Genomic DNA, 25297 nt, shown 5'->3' on the forward strand with positions numbered 1-25297 from the left:
GAGCGACGAGCAGTACTTCAGCCGCGCGGAGCGAGGCTGCACCGACTGCCCGACGACGGGGCGGTTCGGCATCCTGGCGGGGGTCGTCGTCGCTCTCGCAGGGACAGGGCTCTTCTTGTACCGCGCCCTCCCCCGCGCCAAGGCGTGGGGCCGCTTCAGAGCACGTCTTGATATCGTCGAGTCGCAGGTCGGCGTGCAGCCCCCTCCCCCCCATCCACTGACCGGGCGCCTCTTGCCTCTCGTGTCGACACCACCCCACCTTACCTTAGGTTGGTTTCCAACCCAAGTTCAAGATCCTGGTCAGCTTCTACCAGATCGCCGCGACGCTCGGCCCCGTCTACGGCGTCCGCTTGCACGAGGACTTCACGCGCTGGACCGACTTCATGGACGCGATCAGCTTTGACCTGCTCGGCCTCACCTACCCGGATGCCTGCATCGGCTCGATGGGAGACCGGCTCCTGCTCGCAGGCTTGTGGCCGATCCCATCTATCATGCTCGGAGGCGCCGCCTTCGCCTGCTGCGCCCTCGCGGAGTGGCTTCTGTCTGGTCGCGCCGACGCCCTCCGGCGCGACCTCGTCCGCGCGACGCAAAGCCGCCTGCTCTACTGGGCCATCCTCGTCGCCTACCTCGTGCTGCCCTCCGTCTCTCGCTCCATCTTCAAGGCGAAGCAGTGCGAGTCGTTTAATGTCGACGACGTGACAGGGGAGAGGCGCTCCTACCTCGTTGCCGACCTCGACGTGCTCTGCAGCGCCGGCGACGACGAGTACAGCGGCCTCGACGCGTACTTCTGGGCCTTCTTTGTGCTCTGGCCGGTGCTCGTGCCGCTAGCCTTCCTCGCGCTCCTGCTTTCGATCCGCTCCGAGGTGCGGGCGCAGCGAGACAGGGCCACGGCCCGAGCTTGCCGTTTCCTCTGGCGCGACTACGACCCGCGCTTTCTCTTCTGGGAGGTCGTCGATCTGGGCCGCAAGCTCTTCCTCGCTTCGCTGGTGCTCTTCATTCAGACAGACACCGGGTCGAGCAAGCTCCTCCGCCTCTTCGTCGCCTCTGTCATCTCGGCCCTCTACCTCGCCGTCCTCGCCCTCGCCCGGCCCTTCAAGCGCGACGACGACCTCTACCTCGCGTGCACCGCCAATTTGCTGCTCGCTTGCTGCTTCATCTCCGGCATGGTGATTCAGCTCTGCGAGAGCGCTGCTTATGAGGAAATGTGCAAGACCCTCGTCGGCTTCGACAGCGCGCACGGCGCGAGTGAGTTTGTCGTCGCGCTCACCGCCGCAATGCTCGCCGCATCGTTGCTCGTCCTCCTCTTCAAGACAATCAGCGCCGTCCGCGCGCCCACCATCCGCCTCGTTACCTCTGACCGCCCCCCGACCCTCGAGCTGCCCCCCGAGTGCCACTTCCACGGCTTCATCTCGCACTGCTGGGGGACCGGCCAGGACCAGACGCACACAGTCGTGCGGCGGCTGCAGCTGCTGCTGCCCGGCGTCCGGATTTGGCTCGACGTCGACAATCTTGAGGACGTGGGCAGGCTGGAGGAGTCGGTGAGGGACGCGACGACCTTTCTCGTCTTCCTCAGCGCCGGATACTTCAAGAGCTTCAACTGTCGCCGCGAGCTGTACGCTGCGCTGGCCTCGAACCGGCCCTTCATCCCGATCCACGAGGCTGACGTCGACAAGGGCGGCGCCTCGATCGAGGCGCTGAAGGCCGAGTGCCGCGAGCACTGCGTCGAGGTCGCCCCGCCCGCCTACCCCTCCTACAGCGGGCCAGGCGAGATGCTCGCGCGCGTGTTTGAGGCGTCGTCGCCGATCGTGTGGGTGCGTGTGAACGCCTTTCAGCTCGAGTCGCTCAAGGCTGTCGCGCTGCGCATGTTGCTGCACTCTCCTTACTACGCGAGCCGCCCGGCCGAGCTCGCCGACGGCGTGATGGTGCCCGCCGGCGAGGCAGGCCCCGTTGCCTTCAGCGGCCCCGTCACCATCCTCGTGTGCCGCGACAACGAGGGCGCCGTCGGCATTGCAAGGGAGCTCAAGACGGCGGCGAGGGAGGGGCGCGGCTCTACCGCCAGCGCCGAGACGGTCGTGATCCGCGATGCGGAGGAGGCGCTCGAGGGAGCCAGCGCGGCCCCGCTCTCCGGGTACGTAGTGTTCCTGCTCTACCTGAACGATAAGACCTTCCTGGACGCCGTCGGCGCCGTCGCGCGCCTCGTACAAGCGGCGATGGACCGACGCATCGCAATCGCCATGGTCCACGAGCAGGACCCTATCTACGGCGGCGTTCCGTTCCGCAACTTTTTCCAGCAGACGCCACAGGTGCTGCTGCAGCCGCCGTACAAGCTCTTCGACACGGTGGCGGTGCCGCTCTTCCCGGCTCCGGAGCACCGCAAGATGAGCCGCCGCCTCGTGCTGAGCAGCATGGGAGCTGTGCCGTGCGATGCGGGGCCGCTCCAGCGGCGGTGGCAGCTGCTCCGCCGCCACATAGCGGTGGCGCGCCTCGTGCGGGGCGCGACCAAGCAGACGGCTCAGTCGCGCGTTCGCCGCGTCACCGCCCTCGCTCGAACGACGCAGCCCCGCGGCTCCTCTTCAAAGATGGAGCCGTGTCGGTCGAGTGGCGAGGACCTTGCCTAAGCCTGCGAAGAGTCGGCGCAGCGCCGCATGCCCAGATGAGCCAGATCGTCTGACCACCACCATTTCGCACCACCACCTCCACGCATGTTCACTAGCTAGCACTGGAAGCGTTTGGGCCAGACAAGCTGTGCCTGCGCGCCTCTGCGCGCCTGCGGCGCAAGCGTTTTGTCCCCTCCCCTTCTCCCTGCATGTGTCTGCGCCTGCTGCTGGCGAACCCCGAGAGGGGTTGGAGTGCCTCGCCAGGCCTGCTGTAAAAATGTGCTCCCCTTTCTCCCTGCCAGTCTGCGCCTGCGGTACGTTTTGTGCTCCCCGTTCTCCCTGCCAGCTGCCTGTCTGCGCCTCAGCGCCTGCGGTACGTTTTGTGCTCCCCGTTCTCCCTGCCTGTCTGCGCCTGCGATACGTTTTGTTGTATACCCCGTTTTCGCTTCCTGCTGTCGCGTGTCGGACGTACTAACTACTATCTCATCCGAGCAGCCTCAGCTCCGACCGACCGCCCTCTCCCTTGGGGGTTGGGGCGCCGCCCGCTGACCGCCAAACGCGCCCGCCTCCCTCCGCTAGTGCGGCGTGGCCCTTCGTCCCCGCCTTCCACGGCGCCCACGCCCTCCTCGCTCGCTTCGCGGCGGGCGCGGCGCTGCTCGCGTCCACCGCCTCCACCGCCGCCTGCTGCTGCTGCGGCTCCTCCAGCTCGGACTGCCGCACGCCTCTGCCTCCGCCCAAAGCAGCCAGCCCGCCAAGCCGCGCCGACGGAGCGAGGGGCGGGCCCCCTGCACCCCCGCTCTCCGCCGCCGCCTCGCCGAGAGCGGCGCTCAGGTGCGACGGCTCGTCTCTCCGCATCGCCTCGGAGATAGCCGAGGCCGAGGCCAGCGCCTCGAGCCGCGCCATGGCCGCGCGCAGCCGCCGCCGCGCCTCTGCGGAGAGCGCCTCCGCCCCAGCCTCAATCTCCTTCATCGTGAAGCGCGTCTCGCTCTCCCCGACCTCGCCGTCCCTCGCCACCCGCTTCCGCCGCGCGGACTCGACGCGAAACTGGTTCTGCCAGCTCGTGACGAACCCGGCACCCTCTCCGGCGAGCTGTCGGCTACCGCCGCCGCCGCCGCCGCCGCCGCCGCCGCCGCCGTCGGCCGCCGCCGCCAGCGCGGCGTCGGCGCAAGCTTGCGAGGCCTCCTGGCTGCGGCCTCGCTCCCTCTCCGCCCGCTTGTCGGTGCGGATGCTCCTCTTGTCGGCCTCGAGCAGCTGCTGCGCCAGGCCCGAGCGAGAGGGGAGGCGAGAGGCTGCGTCTCCGGGGCGAGGGGCTGCGTCTCCGGCACGCCGAGGCGCGCGCTTGGCATCGTCGCTGAAGAAGGCGACCACGTCGCTCCACAGCTGCAGCTGCGGGTAGTGCTCGCGCAGAGCCTCGCGCACCACCTCGAGTGTGGACAGCTGCGCCGCCCGCCGGCGGCACACGCCCTCTCCAACGCCGACGTACTTCCCGAGCCTACGTGCTGAATACGCCGACATGATGGCGGGGAGACGGCGGAATACGTGTCCTCTCGGGCGCTGGTTGGGGCACATCAGTACGTCTTCCGCTTCTAGGCTCCCGAGCCGCGTGGTGAGGCGGTGCACCCGCGAGGGGGCGTGCTCGTCGACCGCAGGGAGGAGCCGCTCCACAACCTCGTGGTGCGCCGACGGCTGGGTGGTTCCGAACCGGAGCGCCGCGAGGTCAGCGAGCACCTGCGCTGGCGTGCGGGTTGTCCAGACAAACTCGTTGGCGTCCACGATTGAATCGTCCCACACCGAGAGCGACTGCAGAGGCGGCGAGGCGCGCGGTAGAGGAACGAGCCTGCCGCCGCGCATCGCGACGTGCGGCCACAGCTCCGGGTTGCCGAGCACCGCCTCCCATTTCAGAGGGCAGAGGAGGAGCAACGCATCCTCCGCCGCGACGCCGCACGCGAGGTGGGCGGTGTGGTGGACCGCGCGTCCGAGGAGTAAGCCGTCCACGTGACACTCGGCAGCAAACCACGAGCCGACCGCCCCGCCTGCCGCCTCTGCTTCCGCTCCCGCCTCTCCCGCCGCCTCCGTTGCCACCGCTGCTGCGCCGGCGGCGCCCGCGGCACCGGAGGGGCGCGCCCACATCTCAACGACCACGCCGAGCGTCTCCCACACGTAGGCTCTTAAGAAGCGAATGGCTGTCTCGGCGGGCGACTCGACACCTCTCGTGAGTTGCGTACACGGAGCGCTGGCGTTCGGCTGTGGAGGGCGCGCCATGAGATGCGGAGGGAGGACGGCCGGGACGGACGCCGTGAGGCCGCACTGGTGCAGGCCCGTCACTGGCTGCGCGTTCGCGGGGCCCAGGCTTTGCCGCGCCGCGGCGTTGAGCGCCGCCACGAGCGCCACTTCGCCCGGTGAGACATCACTGACCGCCGTCAGCTCGCGTGAGGAGCCAGGAAGGGTGCGAGGTGGTGTGGCGAGCACCGCGCGCGAGGCCAGGTGTAGGTAGAGTGGCACCGCGCCCCGCTGGAACGGCGGTCCCGCCCGCCGGCAGTAGCCATGGAAACAAAGAATGGCATTTTTTCGGTAAAATTACACTGTGAAAAAGACAGAAAAAGAGAGAAAAACGCGCGCGCAGCGCGCGTAGGCGGCGCGTGCGCGCCGCCGCAGGCGGCGGACAGCAGGTGCGCAAAATTAAACGCCATTTTCGGTTCCGCGGTTTTGCCACTAACATCAAAGGATAAATTTCAGATTACCCGGTTTTTTAGATTCGCCTCGCAGATCACCCGGCGTTTTTCAGATCACCCGGCGTCTTCGATTTTTTGCCTCGCAGATCACCCAACACGGCGAAATGTCGTTTCCAGATTACCCAACACGGCGAAATGTCGTTTCCAGGTTACCCGGATCGCGAAATTTCTTTTTCCAGATCACCCAGTTTTGAGATTCGCCTCGCAGATCACCCGGCGTTTTCCAGATCACCCGGCGTGAGCGATTTCAGATCACCCGGTGCGGCGAAATGTCGTTTCCAGGTTACCCAACACGGCGAAATGTCGTTTCCAGGTTACCCGGCTCGCGAAATTTCTTTTTCCAGATCACCCGGTAGTGGGATTCACGACTGCGTCATTCAAGCAAACGACTAACGAGGCCGGGGATTCCGAAAGTGGGAGCTCTCCTTAGGACCACGTGCCGCAGGTGCTCGCTCTCTGTCTGGACGAGGTGCACGCTCGCAATTGGCTGGCCTGCGCGCGCCGTGGTTCACGCTGAGTCCGGCCTTTGCGCCTAGCTAGGGCCTAGGCAGCCGTCCGTGTCCGGGTAAGCTGAAGAGAAAAATATGTTAGCCGCCGGGTGATCTGGACGAGAAATTTGGCCGACCGGGTAATCTGACATGAGAAATGTTAGCGACCGGGTAAGCTGAAACGCGAATTGTGGGAGACTGGGTACACTGATTTTGTCAATTTTTTGATGAATGTTTGCTGAGCAGGAAAATATCGTTGCCGGGTGATCTGGACGATAAATTTGGCCGACCGGGTAATCTGACATGAGAAATTTTAGCGACCGGGTAAGCTGAAACATGAATTGTGGGAGACTGGGTAAACTGGTTTGACGGAAATCGCGCTAAGCAGGAAAATATCGTTGGCCGGGTAATCTGCGAGGCGAATCTCAAAAACCGGGTAATCTGAAATTTATCCAACATCAAATGTCGGGATGATTGATTGATTCGACTACATGCCCGCCTTTGCGCAGGCCAGCGCCGCGCTGTGATACGCATAGAGACGACCCGACCTCTCTGAACTAAGCCAGATTACTGCGAACGAACGCGTAGCACGAACGCGTAGCGCGCGGCGGGGAAGTCAACGGGGCAGCCGGCCGGGCGCCGGCCGCGCCCGAGGCGCGAGGGCGTAGACGGGTCACAAATTGCCCGGGACGGCTGGTCACTTGGTCTCTGACGTAGGCCACGCACATGCACATTAAGCGGTGACATGACCTGATTGTTAAGAGCCGGTCCGCGAAATTAAATGCCATTCTCCAGGTATCCATTTTAGCACTATCTTCGAAATCCCGGCCGGTACTGTTTTAAGAATGAGTGAAAGAGGTTGTTGGTATTGTCTCTGAAAGAAATGGGCTCGGCTGCGCCTGGGTTCGGAGCTTCAACGCCGGCCATTGCGCCGAATAAAACGGCGGCAAGTGCCGGACAGTGCACAGGGGCTTCGGCGAGAGCGTCGATGCCTTGAGTTGCCCGCTATGGCCGGGGGCTGCACCGCCGTGTGCATCAAGAAGAACTTGCACATGTGGAAACTGTGTATATGCCGAAATGTGACGGCGGCGAGGGCGACACGGACGGAGCAGGCGACAAAGGCGAATCCGACGGCGGAGGCGGCGACGGCGACACGGACGGAGGCGGCGAAAGCGAGACCGATGGCTGCGACGGCGACGGCAAGCGAGCTTGCTGCGGGGAGGGCGAGACGAAGGAAGGCAGCGGCGACGGCGACACGGACGGAGGCGGCGACGGCGACACGGACGGAGGCGGCGACGGCGACACGGACGGAGGCGGCGAAAGCGACACGGACGGAGGCGGCGAAGTCGACACGACCGACGGCGGGATTCCAACGGCGGCGGCGGCGACGGCGACAAGGACAGAGGCGGCGAAAGCGAGACCGACGGCGGCGACGGCGACGGCGACATGGATTGAGGCGGCAAAGGTGAGATCGGCGGCGGGGATGGCGAAACGGAGGAAGGCAGCGGCGACGGCGACACGGACGGAGGCGGCGAAGGCGACACGGACGGATCCGAGGCGGCGACGGCGACACGGACGGCGGAGCGGCGACAGCGACACGGAAGAAGGCGACGGCGAGACCGACGGCACGGCGGGGAGGGTGAGGGCGGCAGCGGGGAGGCGTGCGGCGGCAACGGCAGCGGCGAGGGCGGCGGCGACGGCGGAGGAGAGAGCGGCGGAGAGGGCGGTGGAGAAGGCCGCGGGGAGGGTGGCGGAGAGGGCGGTGGAGGCGAGGGCGGCGGCGACGGCGGAGGAGAGCGCGGAGGCGACAGTGGCGGAGAGGGCGGCGAGGAGGGTGGCGAACTCGCAATAATTCACCTGCGGGAACCGGGACGGCGGGGAGGTGGCGGGACCGAATCGTACCGCGGGCCGCCGGGCAGCGGCCATACCCGCTCGGGGGAGGCAGGGCTCAGAATCGGTTTCAGGCCACAAGGCCGGTGAGTTGGGCGTGACCGTCATCTAGAACGCGCCCGCTCGCTCGCGAAGTCGGTCTGCGGAAGGTAACGACGATTCGGCTAGCTGGGCGTCTGCGGAGGCAACGGGCGGGCTGGCGATCCGCAACGAGGCCTGTTTGTCGCGGTCGGACAGGCACCCGTCGCATCTGTGGACAGGTGTGACGACGGCAGTGACGAGATTGCGGCGCAGCCGCGCACGGGGTCCCGCCGTCAGCGGCCACACAGGCAAGAGCGGCACATCATGAGTCGGGGGGGTGTCGGGGCACGACGAGGGTTGCTTCGGCTGGCGCTCGGAGGCCACCAGGCGGCCCCATTTGCGTCCGGCAGGTGCCTGCCGCACCCTGCCGCACGCTCTAACGTGCAGAGCACCGAATAGACGCCTTGCCCAAAGAATGTTTCGGCGTAAGATCCTGCTCGCGCAGGTGGGGACCCTGTCCTTCTCCCACCCCTTGTTTGGTCCTAGACGGCTAGTGCTAGCTTCCGGGAGGACGACCCCGGCTAGTCGCCGACCACACCCACAAAGAACCCTGCACAAAGACCGCGCACGGGCGGGGAACGGTTCCTTTTTACCAAATCTCCTAGTAGAGCTGTCTGTTTTATTTATTTATTTGGTGCGTGTGCGCGCCAGGGCGCGGATGGCGACGACCACCGGATGCCCTTCAGCACCGCGTGGCACGCGCTTCACCGCGTAGAACCGGTGACTCCGGTTGGCAAGCACTTCGCGGAGCTGCGCCGGCGAGACGATCGATTGCGCCTTGCGGATTTCATCTCTCGAGCGCCAGCAAAGCTGCCAGTCCTGTGCGTCCCATGGGCGTGGGCGCAGCGGCTCGCACTCCGCACGCTGCAGACTCCACGTTGGCAGCAGCACCTCCTCGGGATAGAGCAGCGGCTTCGTCCAAGCTTGCAGCATGAGCGTGAGCTTGCGCTGAGCAGGTGGGGAGGACGCGGCTTCGGCTGTCAACGCGGCGAGAAGAGTAGTCTGCGGGTTGGTCCATGTGGGAGTGGAGCTCTTGAGGTGGCTCCACCTCGAGGTGGTCCATTCGGCATTTTTCTCAAAGTGGCCGATGAAGGCTCGCAAGACCGACAGTGGATAAAAGCTTCCCTCGTGGTAAGCAAATCCGTGTCGCCCACGGTCGACGTGCGGCGAGATGGTCTGGTAGAATGGAACGCCGCGCACCTTGCGCGTTGCCGCGTTCGCCGCGAGCGGAGCTGGACTCGCCGAGCAGCGCAGCTGCCGCACAGATGCCTCCCAGCCACGTCGCACCCACAGCATGTTGGAGGCCTGCAGCACGGCGTACTGACAGTGATTTGGCCAAGCGGTGTCCATGTGCACAACGTTCAGCAGGTGCGCGAGCAGGATGGTCACGCTAGCTCTTGAGACGCCAAGCCGGCCAGGAGTGATGCTCAGTCGTCCATTTGCCAGTATTACGTGTCGGGCGAGCGACGCCATCGTCTGATTGCTGTAGGCCGTGTCGACATTCAGGTGCATGACGACTCGTGTGTTGGCCTCCGAAAAGTCAAGCGCGTTGCGCATGAGAATGCGCAGCCACGGCAACTGCTCGAAGGCGAGGACGGAAATGCACGCCGCCATGAAACTCGTCCGTCCAGGTGTTCCCTTCACACTCTAGAGGGCCGCGGACCGCGCAGGGTGTTCTCGAGGTTCTCGAGGTGGATACCCTTGGCCGCGTTGGGCAGGGGTGTGGTCAGCTCCAGATCATATACACTCAGAAAATAAAAAGAACGAACAAGAATTTCACAAGGAAGGCTGCTGTCCACACGCACGATTCACAGGACAGACTGCAACGGTGTATCAGTCACCTTATGCCACCGTCGCTGGGTGAGAGAGAGATTTTTAGCAATACCAATTTGTGTTCTGGGTGAGTGGTTCTTTATGCTGAGTGCCGTGGTGTGTTATCCGTGCGTTCAGAACAAGCTGCTGTCTGTGTGTTTGTTTCTGTGCGTGACCTTGGCCTTTTTCAGTTGGATTGAGAGACTGAGTGGGATCGAGGTTGGAGCACTTAAGAAAGAAAGAAAGAAAACACACAACCCAAGGGAGGGATGGGAGAACGGCACGCCGCCACCACACAGGGATTTTAAGGAGGGGTCCCGTACCACGCGGAATCGGCCCTATCCAGTGCTCAAGTGCTCAAGGAGAGGAGAGTGTGATGCGCTAGCCGTCGCCCACCCTGGGGAGTCTGCCTCTTCGTATCTCTTTTCGCAGTCTCTCGCCGCTTCTCGCTGCAACCTTCATGCCACCTCGCGGCCGTCCCACTCAGGTTGGAGCACTTGGAGTGCGGCCTTGCCGGTTATGTTTTCTTCTTTTTACTGTACCCCGCCCGCCCACTTTTGGGGCCGCGGGTACCGCACCGATGTCCACCGGCGGCTGGATCGCTGAGGTGAGATGGGCCGCGCGCACGTCGCTCTCTCTGACCATCGCCGGCGCTGCCCTCTTCATTCCTGGCATCACGCCGCTGCGGCTCCCCGAGGCACCGTTCGCCGCCTTTGTCGCCGTGGTGACCGTCCAGGCCAACCCGGGCGCAACCCTCCGGACGTCGGCCGACGTCCTGCGCGGCGCCATCCTCGCGGCGATCATCAACCTGCCCACGCTCGCGCTGCCGGCCGCCGTGCGGCAGCACCCCGCGTTTGCCACGCTCTTCCTGCTGGCGCTGACCTTCGGCATTGCGCACGCCAAGCTGCACCTCATCACGATGCGGCTCGCCCTCTCCTGCGGCACTATCCTCGCCCTCGCGCCGCTCGGCAGCGACGCCGCGCTCCGCCCGGCCCACACCCTCCTCTTCCTGGCGCTCAACGCGCTCTCCGTCGCGTGCGCCGTCGTCGCGTCCGCCATGCCGCCCGTGCGGTCCGCGCGCCGCCAGCTGGCCGCCGAGTCTGCGCGCGCAGAGCGGCTCGTCCTCGACTGCTACGACGAGCTCATCGAGGCGACTCCATCAATTAAGTATGAATTACTTGTTGATTAGTTATATGAAGAGAGCTCATCGAGGCGTTCTGCCCCGGCAATGCGCATGCGTCTCTGCGCCTCCCATGAATTAAGTATGAATGCATCACCAATGTATAATTGATCCTCTGCACGACCCTCCTCCGCGCCCCTCTCTGCAGGTCTTCTGCTCCGGCAGAGCGCATCGATGCGCGCCTCCTCCCTCAAGAACTAGTTGTTGATTAATACTCCATCGATTCCCAAGGCAAGCGCATCGTGCGCGCCTCCTTCCTCCTCCAGCTCGCTCGGGCGGCGCCTCGCGAGCTCGACCGACTCCGCAAGGTCAGCCACTGCTTCCACTCGCCGAGAGTAGCCGACCCCTCTACTCTTTCCCATTTGCCGAGAGGAGCCGAGATCAGCAGGCCCCCCTCCACTGCTGCCACTTGCCGAGCGTAGCCGAGATCAGCCCCCCTCCGACGGGAGGCGTTTCCTTGGAGCTGACGCATGCTAGAATGACTCGTCGGTTTGATACCCTGCACCGCCTTCGCAAGGACGCTGCGTGGGAGTGCGGCGGCGGCGGCGGCGGAGGAGGAGGAGGAGGAGGAGGTGGGGCGGGGGAGCAAGGCGCGCGCGTCGAGGCGGCGCAGCGGCATCTCTCCACCCTCATCGGCGCGCTGCGGCGAGGCTCCCGTTCGGGCGGCCGGTCTACAAAAAAAAACACGTCTTTCGGCTCGGCACCTTGTGTTTCGTGTTGTAGGCTCCCGCTCTGGCGGCCGGTCGAGCAGCACGCACGCCGCGTTCGTCTCGCAGCTGGGCGCGCCACTCGCTCTCCGCGCGCTGCTGCGCCGCCATGTCCGCGACACGTCCATGACGCGTCCACGGCACGTCCGTCAGGAGCGCCGCTCCGCGAGCTCTCCACTGCGTTGCGCCGGCAGGACGCTGTGGCGGTGCGGCGGGCACTTGCTGGCGTGACTGCAGCCTTCCAACGCGCGAGGGAGGCGCTCTTCTACTCGCCAGAGGAGCGGGCCGGCGGCGCCAAGCAGCTGATCAGTTAGTTAATCCGTTCATTAACAGGCGCTCTTCTACTCGCCAGAGGAGCGTGCGGGCGACATCGCCGAGTACCGCGACGGCTACGCCCTCATCGTCAACCCGTTCCTCCTCAGCGCCATCCAGCTCGCTCTCACCGTGTCGCGAGATCGCCTCTTGCCGCCCTCGGCCTCGTCACACGCAGCCCAGCCGGCCGCCTCCGCCTCCGCCTCCGCCTCCGCCTCCGCCTCCGCCTCCGCCTCCGCTTCCGCCTCTTCCGCCTCCGCCTCCGCCTCCTGCGCCTCCGCCTCTTCCGCCTCCGCCGCCTCCGCCTCCGCTTTCTCCTTTTCGCGCGGGCTGCTGCCGCGGTTGGCGATGCCGCGGCTGGCGATGCCGCGGCTCGGCGCTCTGCGAGACCGCGCGCGGCTGGAGCGCGCGGTCAAGTTCTCGCTCTCCATCACCCTCGCCTCCCTCTTCCTCCACCTGCCGGGCGAAGAGTTCGACTACGCCGTCTTCGCGCCGGTCGAGGTGTCCTTCATCATCTTTGACCGCGTGGGTGGCTCCGTCTCGCAGTCGATGATGCGCGTCTTTGGCTCGTCGCTCGGCGCCATCGCGGGGTACTTGATGGTCGTCGCGTGCCACGGCTCGGACACAGCCCTGCTCGCCCTCCTCGCCTGCTGGGGCTTCCTCTGCTCGCTCGGCCGCGCCTCCCGCCACGGGTACGCGGCGTGCGTCGCCGCGTGGACGGCCGCCATCGTCTCGGCAGCCCACAGCCGCGAGGTCGCCTTCGAGAGGATCACTCACTCCTTCCTCGGCGCCGCCGTCATGCTCTGCGTCGTCCACGCCGTCCTCCCACGCTGGGCGCGCGACGGAGTGCGGGCCGAGCTCGCAAAGGTCGCGGCGGAGGCGGCCGGCGTGCACGCCGCAGGGGCGCGCCAGTGGCGCCTCGGGCTGGGAGGCAGGTCTGCCGGCGGCGAGGCTGGCGGCGAGGGGGCGGACGCGGGGCCGAGCGGCGCCAGGTCGCCCGGCAAGGGGGAGTCGGAGCCTCTGACGCGGCTCGGCGCCGACACGGAGCAGGTGGCTGCCGCAGAGGCGGTGGGCGCGCGGCTGCGGCGGCTGCAGGGCGCACTCTCCTCCGTCGGCACTCTGCACCGCGAGGCGTGCATCGAGCCCGAGCCGTGGGCCGTACCACCACCTCAATCATGATGAGGATGATACGGACAGGCGTGTATCGAGCCCGAGCTGTGGCGTGGGCCGTACGCCGCCGCCAAGCTCGGCGCCAGCATCGACGCGGCGCGCAAGCTCGTCGACGCGGCGGTCACGGCGGCCGAGACGCAAGCGGCGAGGCAGCAGTCGGCGGTGGAGTGGATTCTGACCCCGCACGACCGGACATGCCCGCGGACACGCCGGTGACACGTCCACGGCACGCTCCATAGGTGGAGTGGATCCTGCACGATTGGATCCCGCCCGAGCTCGACGCCTTTTGGGAGGCGCTCGACTCGCTCGCGGCTGCGGCCGACGCCTTTGGCCCCGCGCTCGCCGCCGCCGTCCTCAACGAGCGCGCAAACGACGACTTCGCAGCGGAGCGGCTTGACGAGGCGCTCGCGGCGCTCGAGGCGCAGCAAGAGGCGCTCGGCGGCCTCTACCGCACTGCGCTCGCTTCGGCGGTGGAGCGGGGCCGATCCGCGGTCGCGCTGAGGGTGAGCAACGCCGACATGCTGCTGCACAACTCGATGTTTGCGGCGACGCTCGGCACGTCGCGCGCGCTCTCGGCGCTCGGCCGCGCGGTCGCGTCCCTCTCCGAGGTCGACAGGGTGCGCTCGCAGCTGAGGCACGACCGGGAGGGCGGGCTGCCGCCAGCGAGGCAGCCGGACGACGCTGGGGACGGGCGGGGGGAGGTTGTGGGCGAGCGGGCGCCGGCGAGGGCGGTCGCGGTCTGAGCGAGCAGAGTAGCGAGTACAGCAGCGACAGACCAGGTAAGGTAAGGTATAAATTTCTCCACACACACAAAGTAGTGGGGGGCAAGAAGGCGGGGGGCGACGCCCTCGCGTCTCCACACCCGGACACGGGCAGGAGCCCCACGCGGCATTCAAAAGGTCCCAGTGCAAGCACCGTCCCGGTGCACGTGGGTGAGCAGCCTACCCCGCCGCTAATCTAGTGTGGACGGTTTTTTCGCGGTATCCGCCGGGATATGGGATACCGGGAGATACCGGGAGACACCACGAGATACACGTGGATATGATGAGATACGGAACCCCCACGATGTGTTCACGCCGACGTCCGGCGTGAAACCGCAAATCGGACGCGACGGCGAAACTTCGCGCTTCGACCGGCCGTGCGGCTGCTACGCGCTCGATTTCCTATGATTGGCGAGAGCTCGTCATCATCGATGAAGCATCGCAAGGGTGCATGTGGATATGGCGGGATATGGCGGGATATGGCGGGATATGGCGGGATATGGCGGGATATGGCGGGATACGGCGGGATACGGTCAGATATGGAGAGATACACCAAGATACCGCAAAAACCCCGTCCACACCAGGGCTCCGCTACCGTATACCCCTCCACCTCGCGACAGACCAAGTCGCCCTCCGGCTCCGCTGCTTACCTGCCTTCGAGTGTACCCGGGTTGTGGTCCCACACCCACTGGTGGCCGGGTATAAGGTAAGGTAAGGTAAATTTCTCCCCACACACACAAAGTGGTGGGGCAAGAAGGGGCAACCCAGCCTTGCACTACACACCTCTCCCCACAGTCGCGGACCCGGACACGGTAGCTGCTGACGAGAGTGAGATTGCCCGGCCGACAACTCTCGGCTCTCGCTCGAGTTTCACACGCTCGCGCGTCACTACTAGAACGGCAGTGTTGCTCAGTAAGCACAGCCGTCGTCCGCTGTCTCGCCCTATCCGCCGCCGTCCCCGGCGACGCCGCCAGATCCTCGCCCCAACCACCCTCTCGATTCATACCTTGGTCGACTCATATGTTCATTTGGGCTCGAGCATCAAATCATTCATGGAGGCAGACTAGCACGAGATGGCTTTGCAGGAGGACGAGATTGTGCAGCTGTTCGATGCCGCGTCCAGAAACATTTCAGTGCATCGAGTATTGGACGTGAGGTCCCAATCGCTGATGTCTTGGTCGAAGGAGGCCGCGCTGAACAACATCCTTGTGGTGAACCTGACGTTCCTCATGTCCCAGCTGTCGAGCGGCTGGTCAAAGGAGGCCGCGAGTTGGAACATATCTACGAATACCACGAAAGGGGCTCTGTGAGGTGGGGCTGGGCGAGCAGAGAAGGCTGCAGAGGAGTAGGGAGGACACACAAGCGGCGTCCGTGTTGCTGCTCATGTCCCAGCTGTCGATCGGCTGGTCGAAGGCGGCCGCGCCCGAGAACATGTCTGCATGAGGCGGGTTTGGTGAGGATGGTGGGGTGACGGATGATGGCAACAGAGAATCGGTGGGGAGAAGCACATTCGGTGTTTGTCACGCTGCTCATGGTCCAGCTGTTGAGCGGCTTGTTGAAGGACAAGGCGCCTGAGAACATGTCTGCGCACACGAGGCAGGGTTTGGTGGAATTTGGCCGAGGGTGGCGGAAAGGGCTGCAGAGCGCGAGGAGGACGCACTGTCAGTGCGCATGACGCTGCTCATGTCCCAGCTGTTGATTGGCTGGTCGAAGGCTTCCGCGTTCGAGAACATGTCTACTTGCACACGGGACGGTTAGGAGCCGCGGAGAGGCTGCAGGCTTCAGAGGCGCAGGGAGGACACACATGCGGTGTTCATGTTGCTGCTCATGTCCCAGCTATCGATCAGCTGGTTGAAGGAGGTCGCGCCACTGAACATGACTGCACACGCAAACGCGGCGGGACGAGATGAGCTGGGACGAGGGGAGTTAAACACGATTGCAGAGGCGTGGGGAGGAACGCACAGTCGGTTCTCGTCACGCTGCTCATGTCCCAGCTGTTGATGTCCTGGTTGAAGGCTCTCGCACCGGCAAACATCGCTGCACACGCACACACGAGGCGGGGGCACGGTGAGATGGGGTTTGCCGAGAGAGCTTCAGAGGCCGAGGGCGCACAGCTGGTGTCCGTGACGCTGCTCATGTCCCAGGCGCCGATGTCAGGGTTGCACGTTGCCTTGTTGGCGAACAGATTCGACATGTCGGAGATGGCCCGCACGTTCCAGCTCGAGATCGGGCCGTAGGTGACCAGCGCCGCCGCCTCGTCGCTGCACCACAGGTCGATCGCGGCCTGAAGAGATTCCCTGTCTGGAACGACGTATGTCGGGGGCGGCGATGGTGGCGGCGATGGTGGGGAAGGCGGAGGAGAAGGTGGAGGTGGAGGGGAGTGAGGAGGGCATGCCGCCGCGGGCATGCACGTCTTGTCCGACATGTCGTAGGTGCCCCCGGCAGCCACGCACCCCTCTTCATATGCGTGGTCACAGTCCGGCGGGGGCGACGGCGGGGGCGGCGACGGTGGAGGTGGCGACGGCGGCGACGGCGGTGCCGAGACGACGATGATGACATCCGTGGTGGGCTCAACCGCAAAGTCGACCGGCGTGCCTAGGTCCTTTTCCATGGTCTCGAGGAAGATCGGCTCCTCCGCGGCTTCCGTCACCATCTCTGCCGTCGGCCCTGCCCCGTCCTGCAAGATCGTGACCTTGATCATGCCGTTGCCGAGGTCCAGAAGGGTAATCTGCGCGGCCGTGACGATGACGCCCGCCTCCTTCAGCGAGTCGATCACTGCCTTCTCGACCGCATCCATGTCGATAGCCGCGAGGGCTCTCAGGGTGGCAAACAGTAGCTGGCGTCCGTCAGCAGCCGTGCCAACGTGAAGAGTGAACTCGGAGGCAGGGATCTCGACCTGGCCGGGCGCCAACGGCGGCGGCGAGGGGGGCGTGGACGGCAAAGGGGAGACGTGCGGCCAGAAGGGTGGCAGCGGTGGTGGCGGCGGTGGTGGCGACGGCGGAGACGGAAGGAGAGGCGGCGACTGCGGCAGTGGCACCGCCTTGCACTCATTACCCTCGAGCACCGTGCCGGCTCCGCAGTTTGCGACGCATTCGCCGCTGTCATTCTTCGACGTGCCGGCGCCGCAAGTGCACATGGATGGTGCGTACGGGGGAGGCGGCGCGGACGGGGGTGGAGGTGGCGACGAGGCATCCGAGCACCAGTCCGTGTTGGCGCACAGGTCGCAGTGTGCCTCCGACTCGCTGCACCAGCCCTGGATCACGCTGTTTTGATCATTGCACCACGGCGCAGCCCAGGGTGGGCCGCAGCCGCAGTCCCCGTTGCGGCACACGCCGTCGACTGCAGCCGTCAGAGCCCGCGAGGCGAAGGCGTGCGCGCAAGGGGCGAGAGCGACGAGAATGGGCAGCAGAGACATATACAATGGTTGGCGCGACGGGCTGCGCGGTCGGGCGAAGTTCGGTTTCACCGAGCGACAGCCGGCCGAAATTCAGATTCTTTTTGACTAGAGTTAGTCCTCCGCCATCCCTCACTGTCACACACCCCCGACACGCCCATACAAGACAAACCCGGCGTTCTGCTCTCAAAAGAAAAGAAAAATGGTAAGGATGAGACCAGCGGGGAGACTCCCCGCCTATGCAACACCCCAGAGAGAGGCTGCCATCGCCGAAGCTGTGCCTAAGCATAACTCCCAAACCCGCAGCGGCCCGGGCGCGCTTGGAAATTCTTTTGGCTTTGGTCGTGCGCGGTTTTTCTAAAATTCTTTTGGCTCTGCTTCATCGGTGCTAGGGTGGGGCTGTGCCGCTCTCGCCGCTGCTCGTCAACGATGATCGCCGTCCTAATCGCCCACTCTGCCACTGTCATCAGCCCGGGCAGCAAGGTGCTCGTCGTCGGCAGCGGGCCCGTCTGCCTCTGCGCTGCGAAGCTCGCTGCCGTGCGCGGCTTCAGCACGACCTGCCTGGTGCCTCCCGGCGATTGCGAGCTCGGCCCTGGCCTGGTGAGCGAGGGAGGAGACCTCGGCTCGCTGCCGCTGACCTTCATGCCCGTGGCCGGCCCCGAGGCCTCGGAGGAGGCCATCGAGGCTGCGGCCGCCTCCGCAGAGGGCCTCATCCTCGCGATCGACAACGAGGGCGCCTTTGGCAAGCCGGTGCTCGAGACGTTCCTGCAGCCGAGCAGCGCGCTGAAGCGCGTCGCCGTGATGAGCCGCTACCTGAACGGCGAGGGCATGGGCTTCTTCGCCTCTGCCGCCAAGACGGCCGCCAATAAGGACGTCTGGGCCGCCAATGCGCAGGCTGTGGCGAGCTACAAGGCGATGGAGGCGGAGGTCGCGAGGATGAGCGGCGCCGCGGGCGTCGAGTGGACGGTGATCCGCGCCGGCACGCTCAAGGGCGGCGGGTCGGGGTGCTCGGGCGAGGAGGGCGACGAGCGGTCGGTGGGCCAAGCTTTCGCCGCCGGCCCGCCTCCACCCTTTGGACCCTCGGTGAAGCCTCTCGGAACACCTTCTCCATAGGGCGAGCCGTCGCTCCTCACGCCGGCCTTCTACGAGCTCGGCCAGCAGGACATTGTCAACTGGCGGGCTGCGACTCGACTGCTAGGCGGTCGAATGTCTTCAAACGTTCCTTCACACTCGTCGGCACTGGTTCACAGGCGGCTGCTGTACGACTGCTCGGCGCTCAAAGTGAAGCTCGTCCGCGGCGACACCCTGCCCGGGCCGGGCTTCACCGCGGCCCTCACCGCCACCGACAAGGTGGGGGCCGGAGACAGCCACCGCGGAGCCGTGGCCGCCGCCCTCGTCGAGGCGCTCCGCTCCCCCGACGCCGCCAACCGCGACTACTCGGTGGCGGCGGAGGAGGGGCGCGAGTTCCCTGGTGAAAAAGAGTGGTCGCACCTGTTTGAGGCGGCCCACTGAGAGGGACAGCACGGTGCCAGCGTGGGAGCGGTTTTGCCGGGCGCGTTTCTCGCTAGAGCTGGTGGCCGTCTGACCGTGGTACGTAAAAGTGAGTAGGGATCCTAAAGTACGCTGGGTTGGTTTTTTTAGGCACATTGTGGGGTTGGCACTCCCATCGACCCTCATGACCTCCTGCGGTCTCTGAGATGGACACCAGTGGGTGTGGGACCACAGCCAGGATACGCTCGAAGGCTGGGTAAGCAGTAGAGGTCGTACTCGACGCGTCCCACATGGTATGTGTCGCTGTCGGCACGCTGTCGACAGGACGTCGAGCGACACCGGTGGCAGTGCCACCCAGGAGTGGTCGGTCGGTCTCCCGTCATGAGAGAGCCACCATGTGATCCGTATGATGGTTCCTGACAACCGCCTCATTCAACTTTCGTCACAGTTTCCGCTCTGAGAGGAGCTGCGGGTCAGTTCGACAGCTGGAGCTGTGTCGCCGGCGTGCGGCGGCCTGCCTCCGGAGGTGCCTCTGAGGTGGACAATTTTTGGTCACCGTGAGAGAACGCGTTCGAATTTTCACTCCGGAACTTCAACTGAGCACGCGCACCGGCCAGGGCTACAATAGTGCCAGTGAGGCGGAGGCGCGAGTGGGAAGGCCGCGACCGTGATTTGGCGGTCCCAATCGCTGTGAAGGTAAGGTAAGGTAAACTTCTCCACACACACGAGGTGGTGGGGCAAGGGGGGGCAACCCTCGCATCGCTGTGAACCCAGCAACGTATAGGTGTGTGTTCCTCGCCGCAGGCCCCGCGGCTATGGAGCGAGCTCCTCTCTACACTCTCTCAGCCGTACCCTCGTCTCTCTGACCCATTTTTTCACCTTGGTCGAGCTGAAACTGCCGTCGGCTAAAACTCCGTCGGCCTCTGGGAAACTCCGCCGTCGGCTGCAGCGTGTTCGCTGGCACTGGGCACTGCAGGGAACTCGCGCCCCTCCTCCGCCGCCACACCGAGTAGTCGCGGTTGGCGGCGTCGGGGGAGCGGAGCGCCTCGACGAGGGCGGCGGCCACGGCTCCGCGGTGGCTGTCATCCCGCCTCGAGCGCCCCGATCGCCTCCGTCACCGCCGCCACGAGCCGCGACGCCTCCCCCTCGCTGCGCGGCCCGTCCCTCCGCCACCTCGCCGCGTCGTGGTGCCTCGCCGCGTTCGCCCAGATGCGCAGCGAGTGCAGCTGGCTCCGCAGATCGGTCGGCAGGCCGCACTCGCGGTGCCAAAAGTTGATGCGCTCCTCGAAGCCGTCGGGCGCCGCCGCAGAGCGCGAGGCGTAGACGCTGTCGAGGCGCGGCATCAGCGTGTTGAAGGCGAGCAGCATGTTGCCCTGGATGCGCGCCTGCGCGTCGCCGCCCGTGCGCATGCCGCGCACCTGCACCGAGAGCGGCGAAGGCTCGTAGCCGGTGGTGCGGGCGGCTGCGGTGGCGGCCTCGTCTCCAAGTGCCGGCGCAGCCTCCTCCGCCCCCGCACCGCTAGACAGCAGCGCTCGCAGCGTCGTGAGCGCCCCGGGCAGCGTGCAGCGGTTGCGCAAGCTGTTGTGGCAGAGGCTCTTCTGCCCGTCCCCCGACTGCGCGAGGTCCTTGACCGCGCGCGCAGCAGTTGCGGTCCACCCCGCCGCCACGTCTGAGATCTTGGACGCGTCGATGTTGGTCCAGAGTTCGTCAAACTCCTCCTCGCACCGGTCGGTGAGCTGCACCTCGGACCGGTTGGTGAGACAGACGAGGAGGGTGATCCCGATGGCGTAGCCGTCCGTCTTTGGTGAGTACTCGCCCCCCTTGGAGATAGAGGGGCAGAGGTAGCCCGTGGACATGTAGAGGGCGGTCGAGCGGCAGCGGACAGACGCGTCGGGACGCTGGTCCTTGGCGAAACCAGTGTCGGCGAGGACGGCGGTGAGCTTCTCGTCGAGCAGGATGTTGTCCGGCTTGACGTCGCGGTGCACGATGCCCTTCGAGTGGAGGTAGACGAGCGCCTCGGTCGCCTCGCACGCAATGCGAACGCGTTGTCGCCACGTCAGCGGCCTCGGCGGCTCTTCCATGCCCAGCCGCCGGAGCTGCGCCGCGCGGTCGGGATCCGAGAGGCGCAGCCGCGCCTCGAGCGAGCCGCCGCGCATCAGTGGCGAGAGGAGGCAGATGCCGTCGGGCGAGATGCAGTAGCCGAGCAGCGGCAGCAGGTGCGGGTGACTCACCGCCTTGAGAAGCTTCACCTCGAGCTCCGCCCGTGACAAGCCGCCCGACTGCCCCGACTTTGCCCGCTTCACGACAAGCGGCAAGTGGCGCAGCTGCGGCGGCGCGGAGAGGGAGAGGTGGAGGTCGGCCGACGCCTCGTAGACGCGGCTGAATCCGCCGCTGCCGATCAGCTTGCCATCGGCAAACCCGTCCGTAGCCGCGGCGAGGTCCGACAAGTTGACCTCGATGGGCGGAGCAGTAGTACTGCTCTGTCCAGGCTCGGCGGCGACAGACAGAGTTTCCAGCTTCGACTCCGCCGCGCTAACCTCCTCGCTCAGCGCCGGCAGCACGCCCACGTGCGCCTTGGCGGCAGCGATGCCTGCTCGGAGCGCGGAGGGGCTGTCTGCCGTGTCGAGCGACTTGAGCGCGCCCATCGCCGCGCCATGCGCCTTGCGCAAGCGCTGGCTGTCCCGCCTTCGCGCCTCCTTGAGCTTGTCGCGCGCACGCTTCGCCGCCGCCAGCACGGCCGGGCTCGCGACGCCGCTGCACGCCTCCAGCGCACTCGCCACGCCCTCGTACACACCAGCGGTCACAGCCTGCTGCAGAGCCTCGTCCGCCGCGGCGATGGCGGCTGCGTCGGCCGGCAGGGGCGGCGCGACTGGAGGAGGTTGTGTCGGCGCCGAGGCGGCGGCGCCGCTGGGGCCCGGAGCCGAGACGACGGCCTCGCCGCCGCCGCTCTTGTTCTTCTTCTTCTTCCCCTTCTTACTCTCCTTGGCGCGCCCCGCCTCCTTCTCCGCCTCCTCCTCCGCCAGCAGCGCCTCGGCATGCCGCGCCGCCTCCGCCTCTGCCGCCGCACTCTCCACCTCCCTCGCCGCTGCCTGCGCTGCCTCCTTCGCCGCTGACTGCGCCGCCGCGTGCTCCTCGAGGGCGCGCACGCACTCGCTGTGGCCCCTCTCTTCGGCCAGCTGCAGCGCTGTCCTGCCGCTCGCATTGAACGCCGTCGTATCGGCGCCCGCTCGCAGCAAGTGGCGCACAATGGCGGGGTGGCCTTCGCCGGCGGCAAACATCAGCGCGGTGTTGCCAGTGCTGTTCTGCGGGTCGACCTCCGCGCCGCGCTGCAGCAGCAAGTCAACCACCCGCTCGTGGCCGTTGAAGGCGGCGGCCATCAGCGTGGTGTCGCCATTGCTGTTCTGCTGGTTGATCTCCGCGTCGCGCTGAAGTAACAGCTCGACCGCCCGCTCGTGGCCGTTGAGAGTAGCGCCCATCAGCGCGGTGAAACCGTAGCTGCTCTGCACGTTGATCTCCGCGCCGCGCTGCAGCAGCAGCTCGACCACCCGCTCGTGGCCGTGGCCAGCGGCGAGCATCAGCGCGGTGCCGCCGACGCTGTCCTGCAGGTTGAACTCCGCGCCGCGCTGAATCAGCAGCTTGACCACCCGCTCGTGGCCCTCCTGAGCGGCGGCCATCAGCGCGGTGACGCCGCTCACACCGGCCGCCCAGCAAGTCGCGTTGACCTGCCCGCCGCTGTCGAGCCACGCCAGCAGCGCCGCCTCGTCGCCTTGGAGGGCCGCTTCAAACGCCTCTTCGGGAAGGCCCAGCGAGCCGGAAGAGGCCGCTTCGCCCGAGGAAGCACCGCCCGCGACGCCCGCCGCCGCCTCGCGCCGGCTCGCAGCCACCTCCGCGACGTGCTGCCGGAAGGCCCCGACGCACTCACTGTGGCCCTCCTCCTTGGCCAGCTGTAGCGCGGACTTGCCATTCTCAGAGCGCAGCTTCGTATCCGCGCCCGCCCGCAGCAGGCGGAGCACGATGGCGGAGTGGCCTTTGACGGCGGCAACCATCAGCGCGGTGCCGCCGTAGCTGTTCTGCTTGTTGATCTCCGCGCCGCGCCCCAGCAGCAGCTCGACCACCCGCTCGTGGCCGCTGGCGGCGAGCATCAGCGCGGTGACGCCGTAGCTGTTCTGCAGGTTGACCTCCGCGCCGCGCTGCAGCAGCAGCTCGACCACCCGCTCGTGGCCGCTGGCGGCGAGCATCAGCGCGGTGGCGCCGTCGCTGTTCTGCAGGTTGACCTCCGCGCCGCGCTGCAGCAGCAGCTCGACCGCCCGCTCGTGGCCGTTGCCAGCGGCGTTCATCAGCGCGGTGCGACCTTTGCTCTCCTGCTTGTTGACCTCAGCGCCACGCTGAAGCAGCAGCTCGACCACCCGCTCGTGGCCGTTGTTGGCGGCGAGCATCATCAGCGTGATGCCGCTCCCATCGCCCGCCCGGCAAGTCGCGTTGACCCGCCCGCCGCTGTCGAGCCACGTCAGCAGTGCCGCCTCGTCGCCTTGGAGAGCTGCGTCCACCGCCTCTTTGGGAAGGATGCCCAGGGAAGAGGCCGCGGCCCCCGCTCCCGCCGCCGCCTCGACCGAGGAAGCGCCGCCCGCGCCGCCCGCCCCCGCCTCACGGTGGCTCGCAGTCACCTCCGCGATGTGCTGCCGGAAGGCCTCGACGCACTCGCTGTGGCCCTGCTCCTTGGCCAGCTGCAGCGCGGACTTGCCGTCTGCAGCGCGCAGCTTTGTATCCGCGCCCGCCCGCAGCAGGAGGCGCACGGTGGCGTGGTGGCCTTGGCCGGCGGCGCGCATCAGCGCGGTCCAGCCGTAGCTGTTCTGCAGGTTGGCATCCGCACCGCGCTGAAGCAGCAAGTCGACCACCCGCTCGTGGCCGTTGGAGGCGGCGATAACCAGCGCGGTGACGCCATTGCTGTCCTGCTGGTCGATCTCCGCGCCGCGCCGAAGCAGCAGCTCGACCACCCGCTCGTGGCCGTTGAAGGCGGCGCCCATCAGCGCGGTGACGCCGGTGCCGTCGTGCTGGCTGACTTCAGCGCCGCACTGAAGCAGCGACTCGACCACTCGCTCGTGGCCTGCGAGGGCGGCGTGCATCAGCGCGGTGGCGCTGTCGCTGTTCTGCTTGTTGATCTCCGCGTCGCGCTGAAGCAGCAGCTCGACCACCCGCTCGTGGCCGTTGCCGGCGGCGATGTGCAGCAGCGTGTCACCAGCTGCGTTGGCCGCGTTAACGTCGGCCACGTCGCTGCTGAGCCACTTCCGCAGCTCTCCTACTTTGCCGGTCGCCGCTGCCTTCACGACGTTGGCTGCATGTTGTGCGGCACACACTTTCTTTTTTCGCACTACACTGGGATGGCTAGCAGAGGCAGCTAGCCCATGAGGAGAGCGTCCATAGACACCTCACTAGACCCCACATACGGTCTCGTCCGTGCCTCGCAGGCCGGTGAGATTGCTAGAGGTGGAGCAAGCTGCTCTAGCCTCACATGTCACTTCCTGTCGTCTGTTGTTTGAGTTGTGCCCTTGTTTGTGCCCTTGGCACCGTGGAGTGCTGGGGGGGGCGACAGGGAGGATGTGGCCCTGAGTGATGTGTACGCCGACTCAGGGTGTGTGGCAGCCAGCTGGCTGTGTGTCTTGTGAGCCTGTTTGTGTCTGTGTGTCGCTCGTGCGTGTCGTCATCATCTGTCCAGCGTCCACCCATACCGCGTTGGTGTCCAGTCCGAGCCTGGCTGTTCTTCACCTTTCTACCTACCTACCTACTGGGACTTGCGGGAGTTACCTGTGTGAGTGCCAGTGCGCGCCAGTCCCGTGCCCAGTGTTGTGCGAGGGAGTTTGGTTGTAAAATTCTTTTTCGAGGGCGAGGTAGGGCGGCGCGAGGCGGCGGCGCGGCGAGGCGGCGGGCGGCGCAGGGCGGGGCGGCGCGGCGGCGGGTGGTATAATTACTTATTAATTAATTAATAATGAATTATTAATCATCGGGCGGCGGCGCGGCGCGGGGCCCCTCGTGCGCGGTGCGGTGCCTTCGTTTGCTCCTTAGTCGTTATTTTGTTTTCGCGCTTGTGGTTTTTTTGGCACTTTCGTCACCCTACTCCTTCTCCTCCTCCGGACGGTGGTGGTGGTGGGGGGGGGCCGGGGGGGGGGGGGGGGGGCGAAAAAAGTCCCGGGAGCCGCACCTCCCAGGGTTTCAGGGCCGAAGTTGGCGCTCCCCTAAATTCCCCCCCCCGGGGTCTAAGGGGGGAAGGGGTATTTTTCCCTTATCGGGCGTTGAGGGGGGGCGGGGGCCCAAAAGGGGTTTGGGCCCGGGTCCATCGCCGCGAGGCTCGGGGGCGCGAAACACCCGGGGGGGGTTTTCGGGGGGCCGGGGTCTGCTCTCCCGGGGCCGGGGTCTGCAGCCCCCTGGAGCCTAAAAATAAAGCGGCCCGCGGTGGGGCGGAAGCTGGTCAGGTTTCAAGGACCATACCCCCCAAAAAGTCCAAACCCGGGACTAGTCCCGGGGCGGGGGGGGGGGACCTGGCAGGGGGGGCCTTTCCCTCGGGGGGTTCCGCTACCATGGAGGCCAACCCCGAGTCCCCGATTGACGCGCTCCCCAAGGCCCCCGCGAAAAAGGACGCGGGGGACCACCCGAGGGCCGTCCGCCTCGCGGAAAAAAACCTGCGGAT

At 66.2% G+C, this 25297-nt stretch overlaps 6 protein-coding genes across 6 annotated transcripts in view; 3 read left to right on the top strand and 3 right to left on the bottom strand.

Moving 5' to 3' along the window:
* Positions 1 to 3080: 3080 nt before the first annotated feature.
* Positions 3081 to 4727, bottom strand: EMIHUDRAFT_107437 (hypothetical protein; the record flags this gene model as incomplete). The annotated part of the gene is made up of 2 exons (XM_005757339.1): positions 3081 to 4089; positions 4165 to 4727. The coding sequence occupies 2 exons, from the start codon at positions 4725 to 4727 to the stop codon at positions 3081 to 3083; spliced, it is 1572 nt and encodes a 523-aa protein (XP_005757396.1).
* A 5453-nt stretch (positions 4728 to 10180) lies between these two features.
* On the top strand, positions 10181 to 13712 carry EMIHUDRAFT_107439 (hypothetical protein; the record flags this gene model as incomplete). Its single annotated transcript, XM_005757340.1, has 5 exons — positions 10181 to 10767; positions 11298 to 11352; positions 11821 to 12957; positions 12997 to 13131; positions 13209 to 13712. The coding sequence occupies 5 exons, from the start codon at positions 10181 to 10183 to the stop codon at positions 13710 to 13712; spliced, it is 2418 nt and encodes an 805-aa protein (XP_005757397.1).
* A 1081-nt stretch (positions 13713 to 14793) lies between these two features.
* Positions 14794 to 17145, bottom strand: EMIHUDRAFT_220416 (hypothetical protein; the record flags this gene model as incomplete). Its single annotated transcript, XM_005757341.1, has 9 exons — positions 14794 to 15011; positions 15091 to 15165; positions 15239 to 15313; positions 15391 to 15465; positions 15535 to 15609; positions 15693 to 15767; positions 15843 to 16014; positions 16306 to 16626; positions 16795 to 17145. 9 exons carry the CDS (start codon positions 17143 to 17145, stop codon positions 14794 to 14796), a joined length of 1437 nt encoding a protein of 478 aa, XP_005757398.1.
* Positions 17146 to 17553: 408 nt separating this feature from the next.
* On the top strand, positions 17554 to 18636 carry EMIHUDRAFT_453729 (hypothetical protein; the record flags this gene model as incomplete). Its single annotated transcript, XM_005757342.1, has 2 exons — positions 17554 to 18159; positions 18238 to 18636. The coding sequence occupies 2 exons, from the start codon at positions 17554 to 17556 to the stop codon at positions 18634 to 18636; spliced, it is 1005 nt and encodes a 334-aa protein (XP_005757399.1).
* A 1624-nt stretch (positions 18637 to 20260) lies between these two features.
* EMIHUDRAFT_360048 (hypothetical protein) lies at positions 20261 to 20771 on the bottom strand (the record flags this gene model as incomplete). Its single annotated transcript, XM_005757343.1, has 1 exon — positions 20261 to 20771. A coding segment is annotated over one exon (511 nt), but the record flags the coding sequence as incomplete, so codon positions are not given.
* A 4416-nt stretch (positions 20772 to 25187) lies between these two features.
* EMIHUDRAFT_453730 (hypothetical protein) overlaps positions 25188 to 25297 on the top strand; it is a gene marked incomplete at both ends in the record, with an annotated part of 2281 nt that continues 2171 nt past the window's right edge. The window contains one exon of the mRNA XM_005757344.1: positions 25188 to 25268. Coding sequence (XP_005757401.1) covers positions 25188 to 25268 — 81 coding nt within the window. The remainder of the gene's footprint in view (positions 25269 to 25297) is intronic.

Source organism: Emiliania huxleyi (genome assembly GCF_000372725.1).
Source record: "Emiliania huxleyi CCMP1516 unplaced genomic scaffold EMIHUscaffold_91, whole genome shotgun sequence".
In the NCBI taxonomy this organism is placed as follows: Eukaryota; Haptophyta; order Isochrysidales; family Noelaerhabdaceae; genus Emiliania; species Emiliania huxleyi.